This window comes from Pelophylax lessonae (genome assembly GCF_965119305.1).
Source record: "Pelophylax lessonae genome assembly, chromosome: 4".
NCBI classification, from domain to species: Eukaryota; Metazoa; Chordata; class Amphibia; order Anura; family Ranidae; genus Pelophylax; species Pelophylax lessonae.
In genome coordinates this window covers 614,786,376-614,798,616 of record NC_138771.1, presented here as the reverse complement: position 1 = coordinate 614,798,616, position 12,241 = coordinate 614,786,376, and the positions used below count along the sequence as shown (strand labels likewise).

Sequence of the window (12,241 nt, the reverse complement as noted above, 5' to 3'; positions counted from 1 at the left end):
AGAGTCTCCATTACATCAGTGTCCCCATCAACATTCTCCTTACAACAGTTTTCCCACCATAGCCCCCCTTTAATTTGTGTCCCTACAGATTCCCTCCTTACATCAGTCTCCTCAACAGAGCCCCGCTTACCTCAGTAGTGTCCCTAACAGAGTTCCCTAACATCAGTGCCCTCATCAGTGTCCCTTTTTACATTAGTGTCCTCATCAGAGTCACCCCTTATCTCAGTAGTGTCCCTATCAGAGTTCCCTAACATCAGTGCCCCCATCAGTGTCCCCTCTTTTTTTTTTTTTAATTTATATCTTTATTGGTGATTTTTTATATATACATACATTTCGAACAAACATTGTCATGTTCTGACCAAACCCCACCCCCCTTACCTCCCCCTCCCTCCTCCCCCATATTAAACCAAGAACAAACAAAAAAAAAAAAAAGATTTTATACTTTTATGCGCACATTCCCAACATTTCTACATATGAAGATGTATCTCATGCTATATTACCGTATGCCAGGAGGGGTGTGGGGACCGTCCCCCCGCAGCCTGGACCAGGAACCACCCCGGGTGACCCTCTCTTAAACTCCCTTCAAGAAGAATTGGCTTCCAAGTATTGCACCCAGGGTCTCCATCTCAACTTAACTTGATCCTCTGAATTTCCCAAAATAGCAGACAGTTCTTCCATCTTAAAAATCTCGTTGACCTTCCCACATCACAACTCGTAAGTTGGAATCACTGTCTGTTTCCAGAATATAGGTATGCATGCCCTTGCTGCATTCAAAAGACGCAGAGTCAGGGACTTCCTGTAGCTCCGCACTGAGCTTCCTGTTAAATGCAGCAAGCACAACGGAGGGTCCTCTAGAATATCCACGTTGGTTATATGTTTTATAGCCACTGCTATCTTATTCCAAAATGGCCGCACTCTTTTACATCCCCAAAAAACATGCACCATATTTCCATCCTCCAATCCACACCGCCAGCATTTTCCTGAAACCACCTCTTTTATTCTGTGTAGTAGTGATGGAACTCTATACCATCTGGTTAGAATTTTATACCCTGTTTCTTGGATCTTACTATCTAGTGACGATTGATGAACTAATCTCAGGATCTTATTTATCTGCTCTTTTGACCACACCAGTGTCCCCTCTTATATCAGTGTCCTCATCAGATTTAGCCCTTACCTCTGTAGTGTCCCTATCAGAGTTCTCGAACATCAGTGCCTCCATCAGTGTCCCCTATTACATCAGTGTCCTCATCAGAATCGCCCCTTACCTCAGTAGTGTCCCTATCAGAGTTCCTCTTACATCAGTGTTCCCATCAGAGTCCTTATTACATTAGTGTCCCCAATAAATCCCCCGCCCCCATCCCCTTACATCTATGTTCCCATCAGAATCCACCTTACTACTGTAATTTGACTTACAGAGTGTGGCTATTGCTGTGCAGCAGGGGGGTAGCTGGGGGGGGGGAGGGGGAGCATGTCTGGAAAGAGGGCATGCCAGGTCTAAATGCCAGTATGCTGGAAGACCTAACAACCAATGACACAGAGCAGATTCGGGTAGGAACTACCTGTGAGAGGCTGCAGATGTGGGGGAAGGGGGAATGAAGAAGTGGACACCATCTTATCTAAATGCTGTATACTGAGTCTGAGAAACATTGTGGGCCTAATATTATCTCCTAGAAGGCCAGATATGGTCTGCAGGCCATAGTTTGGAGACCGCTGACCTAGAGATCCCCCCTCTCCATCTGCTGTAGAAGCCAAAGTTTTCACTAGATGTCCCTGCTTGAAGCTGACTAGCAATAGCAGTAAGCATCATTTAGGTCAGGGATCCTCAAACTACGGCCCTCCAGCTGTTGCGGAACTACACATCCCATGAGGCATTGTAAGACTCTGACATTCACAGACATGACTAGGCATGATGGCAATTGTAGTTTCTGAGCAACTGGAGCGCCATAGTTTGAAGACCCCTGATTTAGGTGATGTTTATAGTAATGTCCTTGAAGTTGGCATCCTACCTTGGGTTGTGTGGCAACTGTGCCCTGCTAGTTAATAGGTTCTATAGGCCTGCGGTATATAAGGAGTTCGTCAGTCAATCAGGGAGTCAGGGAAAATAATTCTCTTGTGAAGCCAAGCCATCAAGAATCAGGATGTAATCAGAAACCATCTTACATGGGCTTCCACTTAGCGGGAAGCATGAGGACTCCTTCTATCGCGGGGATAAGACTGATTGCATTCTTCCTTTGGAGGAACGCATATTCCATAACCCACTGCTAGAGCGCAGGTCTAACTTTTCTCTATACCTCTCTTTATGGGTTATTGAGAATTGGTTAATGAGAAGGCAGAAAACATTTAAACCTAAAGCTTGCCTACAAATAGAATTTCATCTGAACATTCATACAGAAAGTCTGAAAAATCATTCATCAGAGCTTTTGATCTTGTCATCACTGAGTTAACTCATTTAATTTGAAGCACTTAAAATTTTGTCCAGATCTTCAACTTGAATGGGATCCCAGATTTATTTTTTTTGTGCCTAGAATATGCACAATACAAAATCTATGATTACCAAAATAAAACAATCAGTTAGAACTTTGTTCAAGTAAAACTTTCCATCCTGCTCCTCAAGTTTTCTTTGACCCCACTAGCCACTTGAAATTCATACGAATGGTTCAAAAATGAAAAATGTTGCCAGAAATTCTACTAGTGTATGGCTAGCTTAGCAGAAGTTTTAACCCTACACTGATCTATCTTAAACAATGAAAAAAATAATAATTCTGGTCCTTCATGGGCAACTGTTGAAAGTAGACCCCTATCATGTATTATCTTCGTATAGAGAGATACATACCATAAAGTCATAGGGCAGTCCAGGCTTGAAGTATTCAGGGGTTTTGGTAAAGATGATATTATATAGCTTATTAACTATGGGAATATTTTCCAATTCTGCCTTTACTATACTGGATCCTAAGGTGAGAGACAACATGCAAGAAACAGAATAACATATCAGCAAGTAGTAAGATTCTTAATTTTATAGACTCTGTCTAATATAACCTTATTTTCTCTCTTTTCATATTAGATTGTTAAAATTGGTAATACAACTTAATCAGAAAGTATAGTGCACAGAACATTTTTTTGGATATTATTGCAGTGGCTACCTTTAAATTAGAACTCCATTTTTGAAATCTAAAAATTAAGAGGCTTGGTATTATTAAAGTATAAAATCAGCTGCAATACTCCCTTTCAATTCAGAACTTTTCCCCATGCCCCCATGTGTTCTGGGTCAAATGACGGCCAGCATCATTCAACCCACTTGGACCCCGAGCTTCCATGGGTCCGCCCTCTGAGACTGTCAGACCTTGCAGAAAAGGTTGATAGACTCATAGGGGTCTATTTCTAAAATATTTTCTACACGTTACAGGACATGGTTAAGAAATGTAAAAAGACCTGGGAATCATGGGCTACCTTGGTTCTTTTGTACATTAATGTTTTCTCTAAATGTGAAAAATGTAGTATCTCCTTGGGTCTCGGTCCGGACCTGCTCTTCCTTCTCTTCCTTTTCTCTTCTTCTTGCTCCTCTGACTTTCCTAGTACGTTATGGTTGTGAGCATTAACATGGTTATTGCCAGATGGGTGGTCTCCTATGTTTGTACATTTATCTCTTCCGGGTATTGGGAGGAGGGTTATCTGGTGCTTTAGTGGTGGAATAAATATCCCAGAACAAACATTTAATGTGTTTATTATTTCGGTGCTACGTAATCTGGGAGTTTCCCTCCCCTTCCTCCCATTCGTTTTGCATATTTGTTTTTAATGACTAATGTACTTTTCTACTACTCTTGGTTTCTTGTTTGCATTAAAACCAATAAAAATTTTGAAAGTAAAATATTTTCTGCAGGAATGTCAGAAGCATTAATGCAAGTAGAACAAGATGCCCCATATTGTTTATAAGAGATTAATACCTGTATTATCAGCGACAACTAGTTGCCAAAATGCGGTACTGTTTTCTGAAATACCACAACGAGAAATTTATACTGCATTTTGACCACTAGATGGAGATGACGATACAGGCATTAATCTCTCAGAAAAAATATGGGATATTTTGTTCACCTTGCACAAAGGTTTCAAACATTTGTACAACAAATGCTTTATAAATAGACTCCATAGCCTTACATTGTAAGATTGAGAAGTAAAGCACAACTATGCAGCACTGCTATGTAGCACTGTAAACAATTACAATTTTAGGTAAATAAATTAAAATAAATAAAAATGTCTCCATGTACAGATATAAATATTATAATATATATATATATATATATATATATATATATATATATATATATATATATATATATATATATATAATATTATAAAAATATAATAATATATAAAAAATATATAAAATATATATATATATAGAATGTTTTTCAAACATTACTACATATTAATATACATAAAGCTGATCTCTTTGTAGGTTTTCTAAAAAGGTTGAAAGATTTCTCTTGATAGATAGGACACATGCAACTTTAGAGAAGAGCCACAGGGAATCAGTTTATCAACAAGTCAGATAACAGGATAACAGGTTCTCTTATAGCTGTCAAATCTCCAGCCTCACCTGAGTCAGTGATAACAGTGACAGTCACATACAGGGTCCACTCCATCATTTCCTGTTCATTTCTGAACACTTTCTGCAGATCTTTTCTTTCCAAAATAGCTTTACCTTCACCACTATAGATCTGATGACCAAAAGTATGAAAGAAGTTGAAGCCAAACTCCAGGCAAATATACAGTATAAAAAGCATTAATGATATAATTACCTATTATTACAAAACATAAACAGTTTATCATTATGTAGCAAGTTTTCCAGGCATTGAGCCTGATATGGGTCTGCCATTGTTACCGATGACACTCCCAGCACATTTGAGCTGTAACTCCAGGTGTGAGAACTGAGACAATGACCATTCCAGCATCTTTGCTTTGTTTTGTTTTTTTTTTGTATTTAGAGGATGGGAAAAGGGAATGAGTGGGATATTCCTCTGGCTCAACTAGGTACAATTTTGGGACTTTTCTAGAAAAGTGCCTGTTAGCGCTGTCTTGACGCCAGCCGACGCTAGCCAATGATTCCTGAAGCTTTGAATGTACTGTAATGCTGAAAAACTGTGCTGGAACCTAGACTTTAATTCAGAAGACACAGGACTGTAGAATACTTAACTTCTGACACTGCTTTGCTCAAAAGTCACTGAACAGTTCCCTCCAGCCTTACGCTAGCTTGAGGTAGCTCTTTGTAAATTCCTGTGCTGCTGCAACTCTCAACCTATACACTCCACTCTCTACACTGACTCTTCAGGGTCCTCTTACCAGGCACCCCCTTTACAACTAGCTGAGTCTTGGATCCCAGAACCTTCTCCGAAGTGGTCCCCTCTGACACTAAGTAGACCCCCAGGGGCAATCCACAGTACTCACGACCTTTGTAGGCTTTCCTGGGACTGGACCCCTCTTTCTCTCCGCTGGTTCTCGGCACACCGAATCCCCCTCAGCTCAACTCAGCACCCTCTGGATTCTCAGGCAGCACCCAGAGACATCCGCTTCCTCTGACAGGAGGAGAGACAGCCGTACTCTCCCTCCTAGGACTCTGCTTCCCACCAAAGACACTGAGCCATGCGGCCCCCTCAAGCTTATACCCACTCCCAGAATCCTCTGCGGCAGAATCTGCCTTCTGGGGTAGATACAAGCCTGAATGCATCTCTGATTGGGTTTCCTCCACTGCCCAATGAGAAGCTTCTCACAGGGCCAGTGGGGAGACTCCCCTCTCAGTAGACACACTTGGGAGTCATGACACCCTACCTGACAAAAATAAATCACGGCTCTGCTGTTAGGCAGATAAAGCCCACTATATTTTACCTAGCACCTACCTTTAGGGTGCTACAATTAAATGCAACTAGTGTACGCAGCTGAATCTGACTTGCGAGCAGCCTCTTGTAATCCTCACACAGAGTACAGAAACACTCAGACTAGGAGAAGGAGGGGAAGCAATAGGAGCCAACCAGGTGCTCTGAAAGTATAGCAGAGTACCAATTTGTTCACCATGCTCAGATGCCAGTGAAGACCCCTTTAACTCTTTTTGCCACAACTTAATGAGAGGCCACGTTTGATCAAGCAGAGGTAGCTGGGTAAGTTATCTGCAGCCAAGTGAAAGGCCCTCCACTGTTAAAACTGGTTTTGGGCAGTTGGGCCAGATCCCAATCATAAGCATCTTTGAGGGGAGCCCTTCCCACAGGCTCGGACAAATGGCTGTCATAGGTGGGAAATCAACAGACCCTCCTGCAACTGAACAGATGTCTCCGTGTGAGGGGGCCATCAGAAAACTGACAGAAAGGATAGTCAGAGTTATTTGCATTGAAGCACACACATAAATACTGCTCTGAAGGGTGATGAGTGGATGCCTGCTCACGGTGAAAGTGAATGCTACCTCTTAGAGTGCCAAAGTTGCTATCCCCATGCTGGAGCTGTCTAGTTGGGCCATCTCCAATGAGACTGAACCAACCATAAATGGTGTAAGATGGTAAAATAGAATGCTCTGCCAGGAGTCAAACAGTGGCACAGCAAAGTGGAATGAAAAAAATGTGAATAAAGAAGCTGAAGAGATAAAAACCCAAGACTTGACTGGAGGAAGGCCCAAGAGTAGGCCTCAAGTCAACCTCATCCATGTAGTGGAAGAGTATAACTTGGCAGAAACACAGAAATAGGATTTAGCGGTTGGCCCCCTAATAGAGGTGGTACAGTTAAAATAGTAGCCAAGTCCTAAAGGAAGATTGAAGCTACTACCAGAAACCAACAAAACTGCTGAATGAGCAGTCACAAAAGCAGGAGAGACTCTCATCTCAGCTGCATGCAAAACGCAATGGTGCCCAAGGCAGATGCCTCTTCTGCCTCTGTGTTGGCCTAGCCTTTTCTGCTGATGTCTCATAGACATTAAATTCAAGGGGAACTACTACATAGACTTACCAGAAAATAAAAGTTAACACTCTTACCTTAGTTCTTCTCAATGAATCTGGCAAATGTTTCCTTTCATTGTCCCTCTTCACTCCAAAAAGTACAAATGCATCACCACTTACTTGAATGCCATGTGTATAACTAAGAAAACAAAGAGAAAAATAATGTTCTACAGTTCATAAATGCTTTTTAACAAAATTGATAGAAATTACATAAATGTACTTACATTGCTTGAATTTTGATAGTATAATCTTGATCCTGGATATAGTAAAATGGTTCACGTGGCTCAATAGTGATTTCAATATCTGGCTGAACTATGCATAAAACGTACAACATGTAAAGTATATACACTAAACAATACTGTTCATAAAATATCTACAAAAAGGCATGATATTTTGTTTGGCAAACAGTCGCTCTAGTGATGGCCTAATTGATCATTTGCCTAAAAAGTAAACCATTCAAAGTAAGAAAAATATGGGGACAAGGATTTCTGACCTCCTTCTAAAAATGTTAGTTGACTGGGTGTCACATGGATTCCCTGCCTTCTGTACTTTGAGGTGCTGATCTGGAACAAGTACGTAGTTTAGGAAGCAAATCCAATAGGTCAAGCTGGCAAGCAGCATTTTCAGAAGGAGATGGCAGCAGACCATGTTGTTATTCTTTCATCATTTAGGAAGATTCCCTCCTGACAAATTATCAGTGTGAGCCTCCTAAATTGGTTGCCAGCAGCAGCAGGAGATAGAATACCCCCCTTACATTGATGATCAGTGGGAAAAACAAACAATGATCTCCTACATTGGCGATAATGGGAAAAATATAAATTACAATGGTGGTCAAAGGAAAGAAGAATGATCCTTTACACTGCAGTTAGTGGAAAGAATACCCCTTACATTTATGGTCAGTGGGTTGAAGGCTGGTTTAAAGGCTGCCATTGGTGGCAGTGGGAATAAATTCATGTTGCATTGATGGCCAGCAGGAAGGAAAATAAATATGTCATTGATGGACGGTGGAAAGAATAATGGCCTCTTACATTTGTGGTCAGTTAAAATGTTTCTAACGTTGATGATCAATAAGAAAAATACTGCTCCTTACATTGGTGTCAGTGGGAATAAGAATCCTCCTTATATTATTAGTTGAGGGGAAGAAGGACCCTTACATTGGTGGTCAGGAGAAGGAAGAATTCCCATAGCATTGGTAGCCATCATAAGAAACCATTCCCTCTACACTTATGGTCAGAAAAAAAAAAGAAAAAAAGAATGCTCTTATACTGGCGTTAGTGAGAAGAAGAATGTCCTCTTACATTGGTGGTCAGAGGTAATTAGAATGCTCCTTACATTGGTGTCAGTGGAAAGAAGAGTGTCCTAAATATTTGGTGGTCAGTGGGAAAATTAAGGCACATTATAGTTACATTAGTGTCAGTGTAAGAAAGAATATCCCTTACATTGGTGGTCAGTTGAAAGAAAAACGATCTCTTACTTTGATGTTAGTGGCAGAATATTCCTTACATTGGTGGCCAGTGAGAAGAGGAACAAACCCTTATTATGGTTTTAGTGGAAAGAGTATCCATTGGTGGTCATTAGGTAAAAGACTACCCATCACATTGATGTTGGTTGGGCATAGAATGCTCTTATATTGGTGTAATATGAAGAAAAAATGCATCTCATATTGGGGGTAAGCAGGAAAAAGCCCCCTTACATTGATGGTCAGTGAGAAGAACATTATATTGGTGCTAGTGTGAAAAAGAAAGTTCATTTAATGGGTAATCAGTGGGAACAAGAATGACCATTACATTTGTCGCTGGGAGAAGAATGTGCACTACATTGGTGAAAGTAGAAAGAACAATGTCCATTATATTGATGGTTAGTGGATACAATAATAGTTCCTTGCTTTTGTGGTCAGTTAAAAGAAGAATACTCCTTACATTGATGGTCAGTAAGTAGGAGACTGACCCTTACTTTGGTATCAGTGGGGATAAGAATGCTCCATATATTGGTATACTGTATATGGGAGAAAATGGTCTCTTACATTGGTGGTCAGCAGAAGGAAAAATTCCTATACCACTGGGGATCAAGGGGAGTGAGAATGCTCCCTTACAATGGTGGCCAGCAGAAGGAACAATGTCCCCTTTACACTGGTGGCCAGCAGAAGGAACAATGCCCTCTACATTGATGACAGGTAAGAAGAATGGTCATTACATTAGTCAGTCAGAGGGAAGAATAATGCTCCTTTCATTGGTGTCAGCGGAAAGGAGAATGCCGCATTGCGTTGTTGGTGGGTGAGAAGAAGATTGCCCCTTACATTGGTGGTCAGTAGTAAGAATATCTCCTTACACTGGTTTTAGTAATTGTCTTATTGCATAAACCAAATTATAGTTTGACATATATAATTTGTGTTATCTATTTTGTGCATATTTTCTTAGACCCAGTTATCAATGTTTCTCTCTACTTTTTACTTACCATAGTCCTTCACCTCAAAGTGCGCAGTATATTGTTGATCATAACCCTTATAGGATGCTGAAATGGTCCAAACCCCTGAACTGCAAGGTAAAATGTATAACAGTTTTATGGTTGTGGCCAAACGCACGAACATAGGGTATTTATTGGGCTTTCTGTATTTGTCAGTTCTCCACAATAAAAATCAGGGATGATACAGGCAATCCATTACACATGCACATTTTTAAATACTATAAACTTAATATACTAAACAATAATGATCTTTATTGGTAATAACAAGCAATTTTTTCAGCAGTTATCACAGAAAATAACAGTCACATGGCTAAATACAGTCATACAGGTTGAAATTATAACATAGCGAATTGAGCCTAATGTCAACTAACATTTCTCCTGATGATTTATAAACTGATCTGACTTTTTAAGAAATATATATTGTTTTTCTTCATATTTCCCTCCCTTTTATTATAGGCATAGCAAAAAAAATGTGTTCTCTTTCTCTCTCTTTCGCTCTCTCTTTGTATATACAGTATATACAGTGCCTTGGAAAAGTATTCGGCCCCCTTGAACTTTTCGACCTTTTGCCATATTTCAGGCTTCAAACATAAAGATATAAAACTGTAATTTTTTGTGAAGAATCAACAACAAGTGGGACACAATCATGAAGGGGAACAAAATTTATTGGATATTTCAAACTTTTGTAACAAATTAAAAACTGAAAAATTGGGCGTGCAAAATTATTCAGCCTCTTTACTTTCAGTGCAGCAAACTCTCTCCAGAAGTTCAGTGAGGATCTCTGAATGATCCAATGTTGACCTAAATGACTAATGATGATAAATAGAATCCACCTGTGTGTAATCAAGTCTCCGTATAAATGCACCTGCATTGTGATAGTCTCAGAGGTCAGTTTAAAGCGCAGAGAGCATCATGAAGAGCAAGGAACACACCAGGCAGGTCCGAGATACTGTTGTGGAGAAGTTTAAAGCCGGATTTGGATACAAAAGATTTCCCAAGCTTTAAACATCCCAAGGAGCACTGTGCATGTGATAATATTGAAATGGAAGGAGTATCAGACCACTGAAAATCTACGTCCCTCTAAACTTTCAGCTCATACAAGGAGAAGACTGATCAGAGATGCAAAGTCCAAACCGGGTAGACCGCTCCAGGTGAGGCTAGGATCAGGTGCCGGTCGGATCCGCAATCCAGGATAGCTTCAGACAAAAAGGAATGACCGCACTTCTGATGAATTTTCAAGGAAAGGAGTGTCTTTATTCCACATCAATCAAATGGCAGGTACAGGTACACACTGTGAATGCAGGACAATCGGTGGACGCGTTTCACGACTGGATATGTCGCTTATTCATGAATGAATAATTTTAGTTTAAAACTGTCATTTAGCATTTATTAGTGTGAGGAAAGGGATATCTAGTGTAGTTAGGGTGCTATTTTCCACTTTAGTTAGATGCAAAAATTTAGTTTCTGCAGGGAAAGTGTTAAGTGCCAGGGTGACCGTAGTGTAGTGTAGGGTGAACTGACACTGACTGCTATGGCAAGGTGACCAAATCCTTCCATATCAGGGTGACCGCTATAGAGAAAAGATAGTTTCTCTTAAGTCACATTCGGTGCACTAATATGGCTTCTCCCCGGTCAGCCTGCTTTTTGGCTGCAGGCGTTTATAGGGATTTTTTGAGGACAAGTTTGGAGTCAGGCATGACATCTAAACTTGTGTATTGGGGTATATATACACACACATGTCTGTATATATACACCTGCACATATATAGGTGTGAAAGGAGCAGAAAACACTACTTGCGCTGATGAAATAATTAACACCAATATAGTTACGCTCCTATCACACCTATATATGTGTATGTGTAAAATACATATAAGTGTGTGTGTATATATATACCCCTATACAGAAGTCCAGATGTTTTGCCTGCCTCCAAAAACATTCCCCAAAAAAAACGCCAGCGGCAAAAAAAACAAAACGCCCAGGTGTGTTTTTGCAGCTGGCGTTTTTTGGCATTTTTTGGGGTCTTTGGAGGCAGGCAAAACATCTGAACTTCTGTATAGGGGTATATATACACACACACTTTTATGTATTTTACACTTACACATATATAGGTGTGATAGGAGCGGAGCCATATTGGTGTTAATTATTTCATTAGCGCAAGTATAGTGTTCTGCTACTTTCCCACCTATATATGTGTAGGTGTGTATATATACCCCTATACAGAAGTTCAGATGTCATGCCTGCCTCCAAAGAACCCCAAAAAAATGCCCAAAAAAAACCCTGCAATAACAGGCGCAGGCGTTTTTTTGGGCATTTTTTTGGAGGCAGGCAAAACATCAGAACTTCTGTGTAGGGGTAAATATACACACATACTTATATGTATATATACCCATACACATATATAGGTGTGAAAGGAACAGAACACTATACTTGCGCTAATTAAATAAATAACACCAATATGGCTCCGCTCCTATCACACCTATATATGTGTAAGTGTAAAATACATATAAGTGTGTGTGTATTTATATACCCCTATACAGAAGTTCAGATGTTTTGCCTGCCTCCAAAGAACCCAAAAAAATGCCCAAAAAAACGCTAGCTCCAAAAGAAAAACGCCCAGGTGTGTTGTTGCAGGCATTTTTTTGGGTTTTTTTGGAGGCAGGCAAAACATCTGAACTTGTGTATAGTGGTATATATACACACATACTTGCATTTTACACTTACACATATATATAGGTGTTATAGGAGCGGAGCCATATTAGTGTTAATTATTTCATTAGCGCAAGCATATATTTCTGCTACTATCA

The 12,241-nt window shown here is 40.1% G+C and overlaps 1 protein-coding gene across 1 annotated transcript in view; it reads right to left on the bottom strand.

Annotated features, from left to right (window-relative positions):
* The window catches only part of LOC309552834 (A.superbus venom factor 1-like), a gene marked incomplete at its 5' end in the record, with an annotated part of 218,648 nt that overhangs the window by 180,778 nt on the left and 25,629 nt on the right, over window positions 1-12,241 (bottom strand). The window contains 5 exons of the mRNA XM_082253743.1: window positions 2,834-2,949; window positions 4,595-4,715; window positions 7,011-7,113; window positions 7,199-7,286; window positions 9,429-9,508. Of these exons, the coding sequence (XP_082109869.1) occupies window positions 2,834-2,949; window positions 4,595-4,715; window positions 7,011-7,113; window positions 7,199-7,286; window positions 9,429-9,508 (508 nt within the window). The remainder of the gene's footprint in view (window positions 1-2,833; window positions 2,950-4,594; window positions 4,716-7,010; window positions 7,114-7,198; window positions 7,287-9,428; window positions 9,509-12,241) is intronic.